At 29.4% G+C, this 18,602-nt stretch overlaps 1 protein-coding gene across 3 annotated transcripts in view; it reads right to left on the minus strand.

Moving 5' to 3' along the window:
• LOC142328605 (inverted formin-2-like) overlaps window positions 1-18,602 on the minus strand; it is a 189,917-nt gene that overhangs the window by 127,037 nt on the left and 44,278 nt on the right. For all 3 annotated transcript variants that reach the window (XM_075372409.1, XM_075372410.1, XM_075372411.1), the window contains exon 2: window positions 8,450-8,640. In XM_075372409.1, the coding sequence (XP_075228524.1) occupies window positions 8,450-8,640 (191 nt within the window). The remainder of the gene's footprint in view (window positions 1-8,449; window positions 8,641-18,602) is intronic.

An 18,602-nucleotide genomic window follows, 5' to 3' on the forward strand; every position in this document is an offset into this window, starting at 1 on the left:
CAATCTTATATCATAGAGGGTGGTTTAAAATAGCATCAGTTTCTTTAAGCTATTCAAATTCAGAGAGTTTATCTATATTCATGTTGAAGCTCCTTGTCATTGAACGTTTTTGGCCTAAGAGGAGATAATAGGTTTCCTTTGTCAGAAAATTTGACTGTCTTAAATTCTACAGAAGATCTCTGGTCCATAACTAAGAAAAAATATCACTAAATCGTTTAGCAATTAAACAACAATTAATTGTTGTAGGTACTTAATTATTTGGTTAACTAGTAATACCACCTACCGAGTCGGTCTAGTGGTGAACTCGTCATCGCAAATCAGCTGATTACGAAGTCGAGAGATCTAAGGTTCTAATCCTAGTGAAGGCTTTTACTTTTATACGGATTTTATTCTAAATCGTGGATATTGATGTTCTTTGGTGGTTGGGTTTCAGTTAACAACACATCTCAGGAACGGTAGACCTGTGACTGTACCGAACTACACTTCATTTACATTCGTTATATATCATCCTCTAAGTAATACCTTACAGTGGTTCTGGAGACTAAACTGGTATTACCACCTTTTTTCTATATTTTTTAACAATTAAGAAAATACGCCTACACATTTTTCACTTTAAAATTTTTCAAGTGAATTTTACTTATTTTACTTTTATTTTTTACTTTTTTTCATACATTTATTTAGTTGGAATATTAAGCGCCGGCTTCAGTCATTATTAATCTAACTGAATTGGTAACTGACCCCTACTAACATAACCACAATAGCGGTGTTTGCTTTCTCTTTAGAATTGTCAAGGTCATAAAGTATCACTCCCTCTTACGCTTTAGATAAGATACTCGTGTATATAAATAATGTATTGTATATTTTATTACCCTTGACCTTAAATTAACATAACTCATCACTCCCTCAACGAGTTCTTTGTTATATTCATTAGCTTTTTTCAAAAGCTATATTAAAAACAATTGCTAATTAACTTTTTTCTTCATCATAACTAACTATCCATATATATTACAATTAGTTTCATATTAAAATGAAAGAAAAAAAATTAAAATGTTTCTCTAAAACATTTCTCAAATAATGTTTTTTCCTCAGTGTTATTATACAACCCTCAATTCAAAATTTTAATTTAATTTTTTTTTTAATTTTGTTTAATTTATTATTACCCGCCAGGGTAACCCACCCGGAGGGCCTAGCTCTGGGCTCCGGAGGTGTGCCATAGCCACGTCCTGCAGATTAATTAAAAATCCAATTTTGTAAAATACTAAAAATTAATATTAAAAAATAAATCTCTAAATTCGAATTTTAAAATCTATGACGTACCGTATTTTTATAAAATATGAAAAATTTTTAAAACATGACTTCAGTAGTAGTCGCATAATGATGAATGTCATAAAAACTTTAGCTTCAACTACCTTTTGGTGAAGATAGGCTCATTCATAGACTACCGTTTAGAACGCTGTGTTGAGCATGGCGCTAATGTTTGAATTTAATTTTCAGACATTTTGTTTATAAATGTGTTAGAAGAGCGCGCACGCACACGAGTGTGTGTGTATGATTTTATATTGTGTTAAAACAACATTTAAAACACGATAAAACAAAATTCTTTTAGAATTTTAACATTCTTTTTGAATGATTTTATAAGTTCTTGCTTTGAATCTAGTAATGTCCTTTTGTGATATTATACAAGATATTCAACGTCATGAACTAAGTTTATGATTTCATAGCGTTATTCACGAGCGTTATTTGCGAAGTGAATTCAGCAATGGAGTGAATGTGTGTGTGTGTGTGTGTGTGTGTGTGTGTGTGTGTGTGTGTGTGTGTGTGTGCGTGTGCATTACACTTATACATAAATATTTTTGTATCGTTGTTAGAACCTGCTTTCTGTTTGTCCTATACAAACTTTATAGCTGCAAAAAGTAAAATATGTAAAAATTAAGAACCATAATTATAATGGTTGTAGGCGATCTGATGTAGAATTCTATGGCACGATTTTTAGAGAAAGTGATGAGAAATGTTTTCCTATTCCTTTCTTCATTGAACTAAATATACGGTTGCATATCTGCATACCAACCCCGCCGATATATTGTTGACATTAAATTCAGCCCTATATGTGACACTTTTATTCTGGTCACCACAGAGACTGACTGTAGAATGAAGATCATTCCTCTCAGAAAAAGTCATTTTAGCTACCATTTTTTTTATAAGCCAGGTAAATCATTTTGTTTTATTAATAGTTAGTTATTCATACAATTTTATAACCTACTTTATTTCATTTCTGAGAATTTTTTCAGTTCAGTTGATAATGTAAGATTTTAATTATTTTTAATAATACATTAAATTTATAGGCTAACACATTAAAAATAAATATACTTAATATACTGAAAAAAAATATCTTTATGGACAACTTAAATATGGAAAATACAAATCTAAGAACGATGATGCTAATGTTGAGCATTAACAAATATAATACAGAATAAAATCTAATTAAACTCTTCTGGTCTGGTCGAAGTAATAGATAGACCAGTCCAGGTATAGATAATATTCTCGGTAGTATTAACAGTTGGAGTATAATAGTAACTCTTAAAAAATACTAACGGACAAATAAAAAACAATTTAATTTCTTTTTTTTGTCAGAAATAAAATTTGTTAGATAGCAGAATACGTTTATTTCTGCTATTTAACTATATTTAGAGAATAAAATAAATTCATAAAAAAACAAAGCTAATTAAATGCAAATAATATAATATGACCTAAAAATGAAATAAAGGAATAAGCAATTCTAATTATTCATTCCCATAAATGTCAATTTTATTAAAGTAGCGCTCTCTAAGAGATAGTAAAAAAGAGATAATTTAAACAAAATAATCTGTATCAACAATTAATATTAACATAAATGATTGATGATATCAGGGGTAATAACGGATTTATATAAATATTGGTTAAGTATTTTTTTGTTTTTAGTTAAGCAAATTCTAGATTTAGAAGCAAAATACGAGTCAACAAAAAACTAACAGGCAATCAAACAATTATAATTATTAGCACTAAGTGGTAATAAATTAATACATGAGTAATATTACGAAAGATCTACGAGTAAAAGAATTTATAATTTTACAGACAAAATATTTCTTTATTAAAGCTCGTTTACAGTTGAATTAATTTAACTCTCGTATATGACAAAGTTAATTTAAATAATTTTAAGTTATGTTTGGCGATTTTGTCTTTCTTATTTCTTACACTGTTAATTTATTAACCTTAACTAACCATTAGTACACAGATTCTAGAACAATTACAGTTGCCACCGATATTACGATATGTATATTTTAGAATACAAAAGGTGCCCGCCTAACCGAGGAATTCAAATTTTTATATATAAAAGACAATCATTCCGTAAAGGAGGTTGGATACGATTTGGACGGCTTCCTAATCTTCAAAGGTAGTCTACATAAACCTAAGAAAAACATTACCAATTATTTTTAATTTAGTTAAGAACTCCTCTGATTTTTATAAATTTTAACCTTGTTTCATATAACATAATAAGGCTTTCCACAATTTCTAACACACATTCCTAAGGAAACATGTTCTTGCTTGGTTCCAATGCTTCCTATCTTGTGGGTTTGCAGTGCATGCAAACTAGTCTTACTTTAAAAATAATAATTTTTGTATTTTAAGTATATTTCTCCTTACAGTTTTCCAAAAAGATATCTGTTGAAAGGAAAATCTCTTGACTGTAAGTTGTGAAAGTAAATATACAATAAATTATTCGCTTATGTTATCCGTTAATTCCAAGCTCTCAAGTGCATCAAACCTTATTTTTCAGTAGAATTTTATTTCACCTTGTTGATTGCAATTACTCGAATCTGATGTGTGAATGGTGTTATAAATGCAAGTTTAACTTAATTCATCAATGGGTAGCTGAAATGTACAGTGAAAATATAAACAATTCAGATATATAAAAATTGTGTTTTGTTTTTCAACGAAGAGGAAAAAACGTGGATTTTATATATATATATATATATATATATATATATATATATATATATATTTTGCAGATAAACTATCTATCTACATATATATATATATATATATATATATTTCACTTTCTTGTGGACACGATAACTGCCGTAACTTTGCGCCAATCACTTTCAAATTTTTTCTTAAAAATAACTCGTCCAAAAATCTCGGTCGAGTTCATTAACGGCCAAAATTGGACCATGCGGGTGGAAATGCGGGCTTTTTAAAAAATATATATATATCGCTATAATAACTTTCTTATTAAGTAAAATATGGAATTCCTTTAAAAGTTCCTACACTATTCTTTGGATAAGGGCCTAAAACTTACCTTAATTAAAGTCTTTTGATATCACCAACCATTATCAAAGGGGGTGGAAAAATGGGGTTTTGAAGACAAAAGGTATCATCATACTTCCCTTAATAGGCACAGTGTCGAATCGGTTTAAGGTGGTCGTTATTCCTCTAAACAATACTTAAAATTTTTGTCTGAAAAACTTTTGATATGACCAACCCTTAAAAGGCAACGGATGACAAAAATATTGCTGCAATTTTAAGAAGATGCTAAACATGTGAAATTTTTTCACAGTAATCATTGTCGTATTGAGTAATTTTGAAATTTTTCTTAACTTTAATGTGGAAATCTTTTTATCCCCTACTTAGCACCGGTTAAAGCTACCTCCTCCTTCAGGCGTGCCGAAAGGGAATTTTTTTATCTTCATACGGAAATTAAAGGAATGTTTGAATGGTAAAAGCATGCAGACTTTCAAAAATAATTCGCTGACTGGTTCAAGGAACAATTGACAGAGTTCTTTAACTAGGGGGAATCTATCATACTCGTCTGTCCATTTCAAAGATGCATGATTATCTTCAGAAGTAGTTGAACACATATTGTCGTTCTAGTAGCAAAGATTTTTAGTTAGATAAAATCCGAATTTTTTAATTGATTTGGACATGCGTTATCGTGAAGAACAATTTCTGATCTTACCATAACCTGTCATCTGGTTTGAATGGCACGACACAGGTTAGAAAGTGTAAATAGGCTTGTGAATAAAGTTAAAATAGACTTCTGATGTGATGGATGTTCCAGGTTCCATGAAATCTATGAGAAGCACATTGAATACAATTTTGGTCCTTGAATACAGTTGCCATGATTTTCTTTGGGAACTGGACGTTTTGAATTTTTTCGGTTTAGGTGAGCCGGAACGACGACACTGTATGGATTGTTGTTTTGTCTCAGCATTGACTATAAAATTCATGTCGTCGTCACCAGCGACAATATGGAAAAAATATTTGTTTTCCTCATGGTGCGTATGTCATTCTGTGAGCACTTGTACACATTTTAGGCACCCATCGTACCCACAGTTTACGTCAGTCACGATTCTCAACAACGTTGTCTTTGAAACTCGTAAAATGCGATAATTTTTTCTCACTTTTCCATTCACATGTTCCTTCCTATGAGATGGTCACTCTGAATATTTGATCTGCCACTTCTCTTTTCATTGCGAATATTTTTAACGGTCTTCCTTAAACTCACGATACTACTCCCTCACTTTTCCTTCACTCATTGCGGTAGACTCAGATGATTCACACAATTGATGGTGAACTTCACAATCGGCAGGATTTGTTTACAGTCTCGCAAAAGCAAACAACAATTAACTGACGGCAATATGGCGGTTACATGCCCAACAGACGCACTTATAGCTACAGCACATGCGCGAACCAATCAGTGTTGCCAATCATTATTTATAACTCATCGGCCCTTACTTATGAATCTTGCCTGGTATTTAGAAATTTTTTTGGTGACTACTGTTTAGTATACTGACACGACTATGTAGGATTGACATCAAAGTTATAACATATCATACGCCGACTTGATTGTAATAAAGTGTTTTTCAATTAAACTTCAGTAATTAAGTTCACTTACATTAATTAAATTAAAATTGATTTCATGAATAGACTGTAAGAAAAATGATGGCAGAAAAAATTAGTGAGCCGATCACTTAATATGTAATTTTACCTAGATTTTATTGTCGAATTGATTTCAGCAGACGGTTTAGGATCTCAGAATAGGATTAATAAAGGGTTCCTATCAATAACTACCTATTCTTTCCTGAGATTTTTGAATTTTTCTGTTTTATTAAATGATGTTATGTTTTCTTTATATTAAAATTTATACGTTAAATTTATACAAGAATAAAAAAATAAAAACCGCATATTCAAAGGATAAATGAAATGAAACTAAAATTTTCTAGTATATAAGAATATACGAAATACAACTACTGTAAAAAAAAACTATTTAGAAAAATGCATGATATATTTATTTAAAGCACATTTCTGTAATATCAATGATAAATCGACTAATGAATCATTCAAAAATTAGTCGCTCCTATGGGAATAAATTTTATAGAGTGATATAGGTCATAGAAAAGTGAAACTGAAAACAGATTTTTCTTTAACTTTCTCTTTATTAAGACAGATAAGGTCTGTACTAAAATACACGAAGAAGATAGAAAAAATATATAATAAGCAAAACACGAAAAAACTTACTAGAGCGGAAACTTGTTCCGTTAGAAATAAAGAAAATCAGACTACACAAAGAAGATAAGTTAAAACTAAAAAAAGGTTCATTCAAATGAACTTAGAATCAACAAAAATTAAAATAACAAAGAAGAATTCAGAGGAAATATAATTCTATAAAAATAAATGTTGGATTAAAAATTAAAAATGTTACAATTAAATTAATATGGAAATAATTATTTAATTTTTTATTTTATTTTATTACGTTAATAGTATTCTAGTGGTTAATAAATCTGCATTCCTTGTACACGCGCACACACGCATATCTATGTGTATTTAGATTCGTTGTACCGTTTTATTATTTTTTTAGTGTGTAGGAGTTCATAAAGCATAACGTTCTGTGTTATACAGTGACGTTTTACAAGCCCATCCCTGGGTGAAATAATAGAGATAAGTATACAAAACCGTTTTACGTCATATAATCAACGTACTTGAAAAAAAAACACGAAACATTTACGGTACAATTTCATGACGTAATACATTTATAATATCCATTTTTAGTTATTTTTTTTTTAATTATTTATTAAATCTTTAAAAATAATCTGGTATTTACTCATTTTACAAATAAAAAAAAATTGCCTATTTTTATTAAGAACTTTTTCTGACGCACAACATACCCCCTCCCTTTCGGTTCCATTTTTCATTTCTTACCATGACGATTCGAACATACTTCTGTCGTGGCGCCATATGTTCAAGATCGAAGTATTTAATCTGTACATTATAACTAAAGCCACTTCTACCCTGTTGTGACCATAATAGCTCTACAATAACATCGTTATGAACTCATGAAGAATTTAACTGTACAACTTGAATTGCAAATTTATTGCTGCTTTAGTGTGGGTTAGCGCTCTCGGTCAGCAGCTAACCGAGAATCACGCTATTTTGAAAGATCGAGAAACTCTTATTCTTTTTGCAGACTTTGAATAATAAGAATTACTTCTCTTTGAAGCCATATTTTTTTTAACTTTTGACAATCCAATATCGACAGCCAAAATAAATGAACAAATCGAAAAAAGTTCAATAAATGTGCTAATTTAAGCAAATTACAATAATAATTGTACAATAATCGTAACAAAATATTATATATTTAAAAATATATAGATCTGAACTCTGAAGATCTAAGAGAAATATAATGAATTATATAATTCTTTTCTGTAATACCTTAACCCCCATATTAGGAATACCTCTACATATAAACCTGCAAAGTTTTATATAGTTTTTATCGTAGTTTTGGGTTATACGCGCAGAGTCACTAATCTACTTATTTTATTACGTATATGAATAGATTTTTATATTTACATGACTTTGCTTATCAGCATTCATAATACTTCTTTTATAAAGTACCGGAATACCTTTTTGTATCTGTCAAATACAGATCGTACAAATATTAAACATGTTTATTTTTTTTTTTTTTACACATTTTTTTTTATTTGTTTTTAATTTAAAGATATAAATAGTAAATAAATTGTAAAATAATTTCTATTCATGTAAATAAAGATTATATGATGATCTCTCATATGTTAACACCTCGTTTTCACGAATTAATCACAAGAGCAACGACAGCTTTATCGTTTACTATAAACGATGTTTATCCTTAAAATATGCTGACGTTTTCATAAAAATTCATCTTCAGTATAACGATCGATTTAAGCCAACGGTAAAATCAAACTGACAGGTTCTATTGTAATTCGAAATTTAATCCTTATTGCATATTACTGAAACTGATGTTATAAATTTGGTGACTAAATTGTGGTATATCAATTGTCACCACAAAAAAATTAAAATTTAAAAAAATAATCAACAGTAATCTAAAAGTCTATACTCCAATCATTAAATAATTAGTAAATAAATAAATGACACATACCTCGGTGATTTTTCAACTATTTTTCGTATCTCTCCATAATTACACGTAGCTGGAAATTTCAGAAACTGAATGCATACGTCAGGTTCCCATTGTGATTGTTGAATTCTTGGTCGACATCCGGTTCCATTTGCTGCTGCTTTTGATATCGCTTTTCTCCATAATTCTTTTGCTCCAACACCCTTTTGGACTTTCTGTAAAAAACAATTATTATTTTTAATCATTTTATGAGAAATAAGATTTAATTACAAAAACTAATACATTTAGTTTTATTTTAACTGTGTAATAGGAGTTAAAAAAGGATTCAGTAGAATTCAAAGGTATTTTATAGAAAAAAAATTATTTATATAAAAGCTGAAACACAAACAAGGTTGTAATATGCTTTGTTGTGAAAAAAATTACTTTAGATTTATTTTTTGGGTGGTTTTTTAATTTATAAATAAATCAAAAAAAGTTTTTAATTCAAAATATCGGTATAATTTTTCTGCTCCCATCACCAAAATCAATTTCTAAGAATTTTGTTTTCTACTTTTACTGTTAAATGAGACAAACTAAAAAAAATCCACTGACAAATTCACTTTTTGGTTCCACTGAAACCAAAAAAGTTACCAAAGATTTCTTTTTTTTCGGGGAGGGGGTGAATTATGATGAAATTTTATTGTACTATTATTATTAATAGTTTAAACAATAAACTTAATTTAAGTTTAAATAAATCAAAAAAACTCTCACAGTTCTGCGCAAGAAACATATTTTCGCAGTCAGAAACGCATTGATTTTCAAAGTGCAACTCATTATAATTTTGTTTTTTTGGAATCCCTGGGTCATTAAACGGTCGAGAAACGCAAAACGAACAATCCCATTTTTGACTGATTACAATCATACTTTCCTTCTATCAGGATAGTTCTAAGCTATGATACCAGAAAAATAAAAAAAATGTAGTGGTGTCTATGTGTCTTACTTTTTCGCGCCTAAACTATTCAACCGATTGTGATGAAACTTTGCATGGACATAATTTTTTATGCCTGGAATGAACATAGAACACTATTGCAGTTACGAAATATTTCACGGTTTCAAATGGTAGCCGTTTTAATGGCTTCGATAACAACTGGATTATGTTCCTTGTCGATATTCAACTTTACTATTAGTCAAGTCTGAATTCGGAAACCCCTGTATAGCATTTGAAATTAAAATTTTTATCAAAATGTCTTTAATTTTTTCAGTCTTTCTTTTGGTTATCGAAAAAAATAGCTTTAAAGGCGAGACGATGGCTCAGCTAACAGCCACTGTGTGCGACGCGACAAGCTGCACCTGCCTACGGTCGCTTACTTATAAAAAATAAATTAATATAAAAAAGAGAAATGAAGTTTCACGGTCACCTTCTCTTGGTGTTAATCGGATAGCGTAGAACCGTGCAAAATATTGTTTTACCCGTCCTTCGTACAGGTAACCAGTTATAACCATTCCGAATCCTGTCCTAAGTCCTAAGGACTTAGGACTCGGACCTTGAACGGTTTAATTGTTATTTATCAGTATTTTCCCACAAATATGATAATGAAGACAATGGGAGTCCAGGGGTTGGAGGCCTCATTCAAATCTGTATATAATTACAGGAAATCAGTACACAAAGACAAAGTCAGGAATAGGTAGTTATGTTATTCTACGATTAAAATGAAGGCATTAACACATAATTTGCACGGAAGAATCAAAAGGAAAACTTGAAAAAACAACTGTATTACTGTATCATTAAAAAATAAAAATTATAAAAGAAAGAAAAATGGTTTGAGTCTATATTAGTACATATATCAACAGTATAGCGAATACGTGACGATAACAAATTACAGTATTGAGTAACTATAACAATCAGCTTATTCCTGATAAATTGAAATTGAATTAAACCTATTTTAGTATAGATTACAAACACGTAAAATCAGATGCAGAAAATTACTCTTGTTCTTTTTTAATTAATACTACTTATTAACTTGAAAGAGTAACATTGAACTTTTAAGAGAAAATCTTTTCATCTACTTTTCTTTTCATTTTCTTTTAAACAGAATGATAAAAAAATGTTTTAAATAAGTCGGTAATTTATTAAAAATGGCAAAAAGAACTTTTTACCCATGTTTAAACAGAATTATTGTGATTTATTTTTAATATTTAAGGGTGGAAAATAATTTAGGCACTTTTTTACTATGATAATTTATTGACTATTTTTAAGAATTTTTATTTCATGATAAAAATATGTTGAAAAATTAAATATTTAATCATGATGACAGGTTTATAGCATGGTATCATAGCTCTAGCTAGAGCTCTGCTGCAAGAAGGAAGTATGGTAATCAGTTAAAAATGCTTTTTCTTGCACTTCTCGAAATTTCATGACGTAGGGTCTCTGAAAAAGACAAAAGTGTAGAATAATTTTCACACGAACGTATTTATGTATGTAATTTGTTGGCGTCTTTGAAGCTTAGTAACTTTATACTGCATAAACTGATTTTGATGAAATTTTGCACAGAGATTTGTGAATGCGGAATAAGTTTTTGACAAAATCTTGGGGGGTCTATATCTCCAGAAGGGTAGATATAATTTTTTGGAGTCAATTTACTCAAAATTTGCCAATATTACCCGACTTCATATAAAGCACATTATTAAATGCTTTCGTGCTAATCTTACCATTTTTTTTAATTTGCCTTAAAATTCCCGCTTTCCAAAAATCTAAAAAACTATCTTTTAGTATGCATAGTAGTAGTTGTACAAATTATACAAAAATACTTTGGTGGCAATGTTAGGAGCGGAGAAGCCGATCAACGTTTAAAAATATTACATTTTTTAAATGATTTTTGGATTTAGTAAACTTTTAATATTAAATGTTTAAATAATAATACAGTAAAATATAATCCTAATTCACTCCAGACTAACAAAATATGTTATTGGTTGTAAATTTTTCAGTGGAATTGTTTTTAGTTTCATAGTAAACGTAGAAAAATCAACGTTTTCTTGTGAAGTAATTTTGAAAGTTGGGGGAACAGAATGGAGCTTGTGGTCCATTCTTTCTTTTTTTATATTTGAAAACTTTTTTGATTTTTCTACGTTTAAAAAGTACAGATTTTTTTGTATTTTCACAATGTTTTGGTTTATTTAAACATATAATGGTAATTTTACAAAACAAGATTTATCATAAATTATCCCCAGCCTCAAAAAAATTCATCGGTAAAATTTTTCATGTATCATTATTATTCCACTATATAAGAAAAACAGCCAGTGCCAAGAAGGTATTACTACTTTTTGTCGTTCATGCTTCAGAGCGAAATATAATATGTATGACTTAAAATTGTTACAAACCAAATAAATTTTATATCCAATTAATTCCATAGCAGTTTTAAATTCCATGAAATATTGTTTTAAATGAAAGATTATCATACGTTGATGAAAAATTGATTTTGTGTATAATAAAATTAAACCGAAAAATTTTATAGATCAAAATATGAAGATGAAATTTACAAACAGAAAAGTGAAAAAGAAATTTATAGATATAAAAAAAAAAAAAAAATAGGGGACTTAATCCAGAAAAGAAGATTACAATTTTATGGACACTTATGAAAAATGAGCAACCAAAGATTGACAAAACTGATATTTAATTTCTACAAAAACAGAGCTAAGACCAACAGGTTAAAAAAATAGAAACAAATCTAAAAACATTAAACATTTCTAAGGATCTGTGTAAAGACAGAAATAAATTTAGAAAAGTGATTCAAGAAGTTTCCGGAAAGAAAGAAAAACAAAGGTAAAAACCTGAATAGACGGACAAAAGAATGGCAACAACAAAGCAAAAAATGAAAACTTTGTGAAAATAAAAAAGTCAAAACTATGCAAACGTGATCCGTAGTGATCAGAAGGAAAAGAAAAAAATTAAACCATACTGTTTTAGTTTGAAATATCTTGGATAAATTTTTAAATTATCAATTTTTGTAATATTTTATTATGCCTAGAATATTCACTTTTGAAATTTGGTATTATATGTTGGGCTCCTTTAATACGTCATAACGAGTTCAATGGATATAAAAATTGGGTTAATTCGTTGTCTGGCATCCGTAAATATTAATTACGTAGACCGTTTTGTGGTTAATTACATTAAATAAAAAAGTTAATTATTAGAAAATTGTTTTATAGAGATTAAGACATTCCTAACAAAATTATTAAATTTATCTCATCTCAGTAACATTAATTTACTACCACATATTTCTATACTTAAATAATATTTCTTATAAATATATGCACTAACAACTAATATTATATAATATTTAATACTATTATACAATTGAAGATAAATTTCAAATGCAAAATTTAATTTTGAATAACGTGTTTATACAACGAAGGTAATTCGGATACACAAGATGAAATTTAAACGTAATAAAAAACAGAAGGTCTAGGCTAGATATCTCTCCCAAAAAGATAAATTTAAAAAAATAAATATTTTTGACATCAAGACAGGTGTGATACAAAGAGATAGCTATCTCCAGTACTATTCAATATTGTTTAGGAAAAGGTAATCCGAGATTGGAATAAGAATTTGATTTTAAAAATATTGCATAGTGTATTTGCGGAAGAGTTTGCTATATTTTCAGAAAACACTGGTGACGCAACAGAATAAATCTATCTACTAAAGGAAATTTCAGAAACAATTGGGTTGCACATATCGTTTGAGAAGACTGAGTACATAACAAACATCAAAATGGCATCAAGGAGATTGAACACATATTTAGGGGACATTATACAGCCCAAAGAAGCAAACAGAATAAGTAAATAAAATTGAGAGAGAGAGAGAGAGAGAGAGCTTACCAAATCACAAAAGATGTATAACAAAAAAATCAATCGATGCAAAAAAGTCATTATAATACTGTAAATAGAGTTCTGTCAAGATTCATCTAAGAAATGAAAAAGAAAAGGTGGAAAATTTTTAGGAAAAATATTGGGTCCTATGAAGGGAAAAAATGAATATAGAAAAAGACAACCAAGAGTTTTATCTATACTTAAAAAAACTATACTAATCGATAGATAAATGATATCCTACACAAACACCTGCTACGCATGAATAGAATAACAGAAAATATATCAGAATGTTTCAATAACATAAAGACAAGTAACAACAACTGGTGAAAATTGATGAACAAAGGATCTAATAAAAGATAAATAGTTTTAAAAATAATTTTATATTTTTAAAGATTTCCAGAGAGAGAGAGAGAGAAAAAAAGAAACAAAAAACAAAACTGAGAAACAAAAGTAACTGCACAGTAAGAAAACGAAAGAATACTGGAAAAAAGGAAGGCAATGATATCATGAAAAGTTACTTTTCATGGTCCAAAGAAACCAAAATCAAGAAGAAAAACAAGAACAGAAGAAGAAATTTAGTTAAATTCCTTCGAAAATACCACAATATCGCAAATTATTTTCAATCTCATTCCATTACTCATAATATAATGAAGTATTTGGCCTAAATAATTAATAATACAGATTTAATTCTTTAAAAATTTCTAAACTTTTTTTAATGCGATTATGGGATACGAATATCATTTACATGACGGGAATCATTCTCCTATGAAAATGTAAGTTTTTAACGTACGAATTTGGCCTAAATAATTAATAATACAGATTTAATTCTTTAAAAATTACTAAACTTTTTTTAATGTGATTATGGGACACGAATATCATTTACATGACAGAAATCATTCTCCTATGAAAATGGAAGTTTTTAGCGTACAAAAAATGCCACACCTGACCGAGATTCGAATCCGAGACCTTCGGATGAAAGCCGAGACACATTACCACTTCACCAGGGTCCAATATTTAGGTAGATTTCATAAGAAAGCTACTGTTGTAATGGGTACCATGATTCAACTTATATATATATATATATATATATAATAAATAAACCTTTGAGATTACCTTTCTTGTGGACACGATAATTGTCATAATTTTGCGCCAATCCCTTTCAAATTGATACATAAAATATAAAGACCCAAAATCTCGGTCGAAATCGTTATTGAGCAAAATCAGACAATGGGAATGGGGAAATGGGGGGGGGGGGGCTTTTTCGAAAAAAACAAAATATCGCTATAGCTAAATATCGAATGCATTTAAAGTTCCTATTATTTTCTTTGGATAAGGACCTAAAACTTATGTAAGTAAAATTTTTGATATTAGCAACCATTGACCCAGGGGGTTAAAAAAATAGGGTTTAAAAAAAAATAGGATTTTTTTATCAAAAAAAATCATACCCCTTCCTTAATGGGCACATTATCGAATCGGTTTAAAGTGGTCGTTAATCCTATAAAACGTTTATCTGTAACAATTTTAGATGTGACCAACCCGCACAGTAAAGGATGACCAAAATGGTGCTGGAATTTTAAAAAATGGGGCTTGTATGCTAAACAAAATCTTTTTTATCACCTATTTAGCACCGATGACATCTACCTCCGCCTTCCGGCGTGTGGAATGGGGTTTTTTTAAATGGACCTTCAGATTACTACTAAAACCTCTTAAAAATCAGTTGCCTAACAAAATAAGCGAAAGTTAAAAACGACTATCTTTTGAAATTACAATTTTACAGACGATGTCAATTTTTAAATGCATTCGAATACATGTTGTGCATAATAAAATTTAAACTATTATACGAAGCAGTCCGTTTGACTTACTTATTACACATTTTACAATTTTCTTAACAATAAGAACGTGTTTTGTTTTAATAAATAAAAATATAATGTATAATTAACAGGCATTAATAGTACAGAAATATATCAACAAATAAAAGGTAATATGAAACAAAGACACTTTTTAAATCACTATTTTGTAGTTCAATTCCACAAGAAACATGTTTTGTAATACGAGGTCTTCATGTTTAACGATACTGTATTTTGATATTTGTTTACAATTATTTATCTATTGTGTATGTAAAATGAAGGCTAAAATTTAGAAATACAGTAAAATTAAATGAAAATATCTAACCAATTAGGTTACTACAAGAATATATTTGTATATATTTTTTTTAATTAACTAGTTTTAGTCCTCTAAACGATAGGTCTAATAATTTTGACCTCGTTTTTGTTAAAATTATGAAACAAAAGTGCATTTCGCGTTAAACATTTAAAATTTTTGACATTTTTTTTACTCAAAATATTAATTAATGGCTCTTTAATTAAACCTGTACATCTATTTACATATACTCAAAAGTTGGTCTTGTCTATTTTCACTCTGGAATTTTGAAAAGCGTGCTGTTATAATATTAACAGAATTTCACTGATATATTCTAATCAAATACATATTCCAAGAAAAATCATGTTAGAATACCAAACAATGTCACAATAGTTGATCGATGATACAACTTTGACCCAAATTGTTAAAACAACTTACAAATTGAATTAAGTAATACTATAAGTATTTAATACTTGAATTAAGTAATACTACTGTTTTGTTTCTTCGTAAAGTAGATTCATTCAATTAATTTTATTCCCTACAACATTTTCTAAGAATTTTTTGATAATTTCTTTTGGCTTTCAAAAAGTTCTTTTTTGCATCAGTTTTTTTTTCAATGCTAACCACATTAATAATAACAGTCTGAACGTCAAATATACATCAAATCTACATGATATCGAACATTTATTTAATTTTAATTTATATTTTTCGAATAATTTATATTTTAACTGGAACGTTTTTTTTAGGCCTTAATCTTCTACAATCTCTCGGTCATCTTCTTTCTTATTCTTTCACTGTATTCTGTGATTTTCCTGTTTTTCCCCTCTTCCGTCTTCCGCCACTTTAAATCTTCTTGAAAATTTTCATATCTAAAATTTCGTCTTTTCTTATTCAAATTTACGATGTCTCTTCTGAGATTGTCAAAGAAGTTAGTTGAAAATTTTTCTTGTCAATCTTTGTTCATGCATAAGTTGTCTATAAACTCCCCAATTTGATAGTTAGAGCCTAGTATTTTTTCTAGAGTTTTTCCCTTCGGCAAGTCTTCCTTGATTATTTAATGTTAATGTTTCTGCCGCGTAGTCTTTCAAGTGTTATAACAATGCTGTAATGTCTGAATTTCGTATTGTAAGAAATCGATTTTTATTGTTAAGATTTTCAGTTAGTTATAAAGTCATTTCAATTTTTTCTGCCCGATTTTCTAAACATATTTTGTCTAATGCATTTTTCTGGATTACTTCGTCTAGAAATTTAAATATTTCCACGATTTTAATTCTCTATTTCTTTTGGTGTTCTTTTAGATTTGCTTTTACTTCAGTTATCCAAATTAAATTGTAGTCCAGTTCTTTCAGCGATTTCCTTCAAAATTTCAATTTGTTTTTGGGCTGCATTTAGGTCATCAGCGAATACAGTTAGATAATCTACAAAAGCAAAATAATCCGTTGATATTCCCTTCTGTTTTGTTCCGATTTTTGTGAATGGAATTTTACATTTTCAATTTCTTTTTGCCATTCACAAATTATTTTATCTAAAACACAGTTAAATAGAAATTGCGAGAGACCTTCGCCGTCTCACACCGCTTTCAATGTTGAAAGTTTTGAAATAATTATTTTATTTATTTTGATTTTTTTCTTTTCATTGAAGTATAATATAAATGTATCAGTGCCACCAACTGAATCGTGAAACAGAAAAAGAAGAACAGAAAGAATATCACTTAAGAAAAGTTTCGTTCAAAAGTTTAACCTGCCTTCTAAAGTTATAAATTAAGCGTAGAGAACTTATAAATTAAATCTAGGGAGTAAAAGCATGAGAAATTGCTTCCATCAATTCTAACGATATCTAAATGGGAAATGAGTAAAAGAACCATATAATTTCATCTTCATCACTCTTTGTGTATTTTTGTGTGACTGTTCTTTTCGCCTCAAAATCGAAAGAAAATGATAATTTCTTCTGTTCTTTGTTTTTTAAGCAGTAATCACATCTATAAATACAATAGTATTAAAAAAACTAACCATACTTTTATTTTAACAATAGAAAAACTAAAACATTTCAAAATTAATCAGAGATCTTACGTGCATATATTACATTTCTGTTATCATAGCTCAGAGTTATACTGCAAGAAGAAAAGCATGGTAATCGAGTCAAAAAATGGGGTAAGGGGTCTTTTTGTCTAAGTTTCATTTCTCTAAATTTCATGGCCCAGGAACTCCAAAACAAAAAGAGTTGGGGTAATATTCGTATAGCTTATCCTAACTGATTTGGCACAGATTTAATTTAGATGATGGTCGCCTAGTTAGCGCGGGGCTTTAATATGCTACTTGTGGAAGACAGTACATATACGGTACAATAAATTTTATGGTATATGTATACAGTATATTAACTCTTGGGGGACTATGTATATGAGATTCATGGTATGGAACCTTTCAGTCGAATTTTGAAGCACTTCTGCTTATCCATTCGCTCTGAAATTTTGCACAGATTCGCTTCCGATGACAACACATTTTAGCAAAATTTTCTCAAGTCGCTAAGATGTCCCTAAGTTGCTAAGCTGTTAAATGAAAAAAATACCCCTTGAACTTATACAACCTCGTTTACAAACATCTTTTCTTAGTGAAAAATAACCTAGCCTGTTTCGGTAAGTTTGGATCTAAAGTTCGCGACCAAAGGTTTGGGGAAATTGCTATTTTTTAACCGAATCCGAATTTTCGGACAAAAATTGCTAATATCTCAAAAACGGTCTGTCCTAGAGCTCTGAAAATTTTTTTCACGATAACCCCTTCCGCTCCCAGTGGTACCCGTCGGATGACAATATCTTCAGTGCCCCCGGGACGCCGATCGGAAATTGGGGAGAGGGTTGTGATGCGGTGCCACCGTAATATCTCGTGCAATCGCCCGTCCGATTTTCACACGATTCAAACGACGTATATATCAGCAGACCTAGCGCTAACTGTTTAACGATCGAGAACCCTCTTGATCAACTGGATCTTGGTTATCCGTAAATTAAATCGTTTAGCCCTATGTTTTGACTGCACTTACCCACCGTAAAATGTACAGATCCGATCTTTCGCTAAATACGCTCAAACCTGTGCGCTAGCGCAGCTGTAAAGTATAAAGTTATGAAGACTAAAAAGTTGAATATAAAAAAAAAATATGTAAAAAGATTTTTAAAACACTCTTAGATTAAACGCAGTAAAAG

The sequence above is a fragment of the Lycorma delicatula genome, chromosome 8, assembly GCF_047948215.1.
Source record: "Lycorma delicatula isolate Av1 chromosome 8, ASM4794821v1, whole genome shotgun sequence".
NCBI lineage: Eukaryota > Metazoa > Arthropoda > Insecta > Hemiptera > Fulgoridae > Lycorma > Lycorma delicatula.